Source organism: Sinocyclocheilus anshuiensis, unplaced genomic scaffold, assembly GCF_001515605.1.
Source record: "Sinocyclocheilus anshuiensis isolate Anshui unplaced genomic scaffold, SAMN03320099.WGS_v1.1 scaffold658, whole genome shotgun sequence".
In the NCBI taxonomy this organism is placed as follows: Eukaryota; Metazoa; Chordata; class Actinopteri; order Cypriniformes; family Cyprinidae; genus Sinocyclocheilus; species Sinocyclocheilus anshuiensis.
Window position 1 is genome coordinate 359,874 of NW_015542402.1, and position 856 is coordinate 360,729.

General features: G+C 36.0%; 1 protein-coding gene across 6 annotated transcripts in view; it reads left to right on the forward strand.

The window, feature by feature from the left end:
• Positions 1-856, forward strand: part of LOC107692966 (rap guanine nucleotide exchange factor 6-like) — a 100,302-nt gene that overhangs the window by 82,214 nt on the left and 17,232 nt on the right. For 5 of the 6 annotated variants that reach the window (XM_016492181.1, XM_016492185.1, XM_016492184.1 and 2 more), the window contains one exon: positions 333-347. The exons of the other annotated variant lie outside the window; for it this stretch is intronic. In XM_016492181.1, the coding sequence (XP_016347667.1) occupies positions 333-347 (15 nt within the window). The remainder of the gene's footprint in view (positions 1-332; positions 348-856) is intronic. 6 annotated transcript variants of the gene reach the window in all.

The window sequence follows — 856 nt, forward strand, 5'->3', positions numbered from 1 at the left end:
TTGTTGCTCTTTTGTTAGTTTTGACTGCTTTTATTGTCCTCATTTGTAAGTCGCTTTGGATAAAAGCATCTGCGAAATGACTAAAATAAATAAATAAATAAAAGAAATCTCTTTTTGTGGTCTGAAAAAGACAGAAGGGCATATGACATTAGAACAACACCAGGGTGAGTAAATGATGACCTAATTTTCATTTTTGGGTGAACTATCCCTTTAATATGGTTAGTTTAGATTAGTTGTGATGTGTCCACTGGTGGATCATGTGTGCTGTGTCTGCCATGTGTCATATCTCGTTTTCTTTCTTTACTCTCTGTGTGTTTCTTGGCTCCTCGAAGTGGCTGGTTTCTACTGTAAGTACACCCGACGTACATGTTTTGAACTCACTGTTTTGCACGTGATTATGGGTTTGTGGCATGAAATGTTTGTCCAAAAGCATGTGAAAATGCATCAGTGTGATGGATTGTGTTCCAAGCCGATAAGACTTCATCTTTAAATAGTGTGGAAGCCCACGGCTTGAACAGATCTGCGCCAAACATCTTTGAGCCATTGACCTCTTCTTTCATTTCATCTGAGATTTAGGCCCCGCAATGAATATGTGACCCTGGAGCACAAAAGCAGTCTTAAGTCGCTGGGGTATATTTGTAGCAATAGCTGAAAATACATTGTATGGGTCAAAATGATCAATTTTTCTTTTATGCCAAAAATCATAAGGATATTAAGTAAAGATCATGTTCCATGAAGATATTTTGTAAATTTCCTACTGTAAATATATTAAAACTTCATTTTTGATTAGTAATATGCATTGCTAAGAACTTCATATGGACAACTTTAAAGGCGATTTTCTCAGTATTTTGATTTT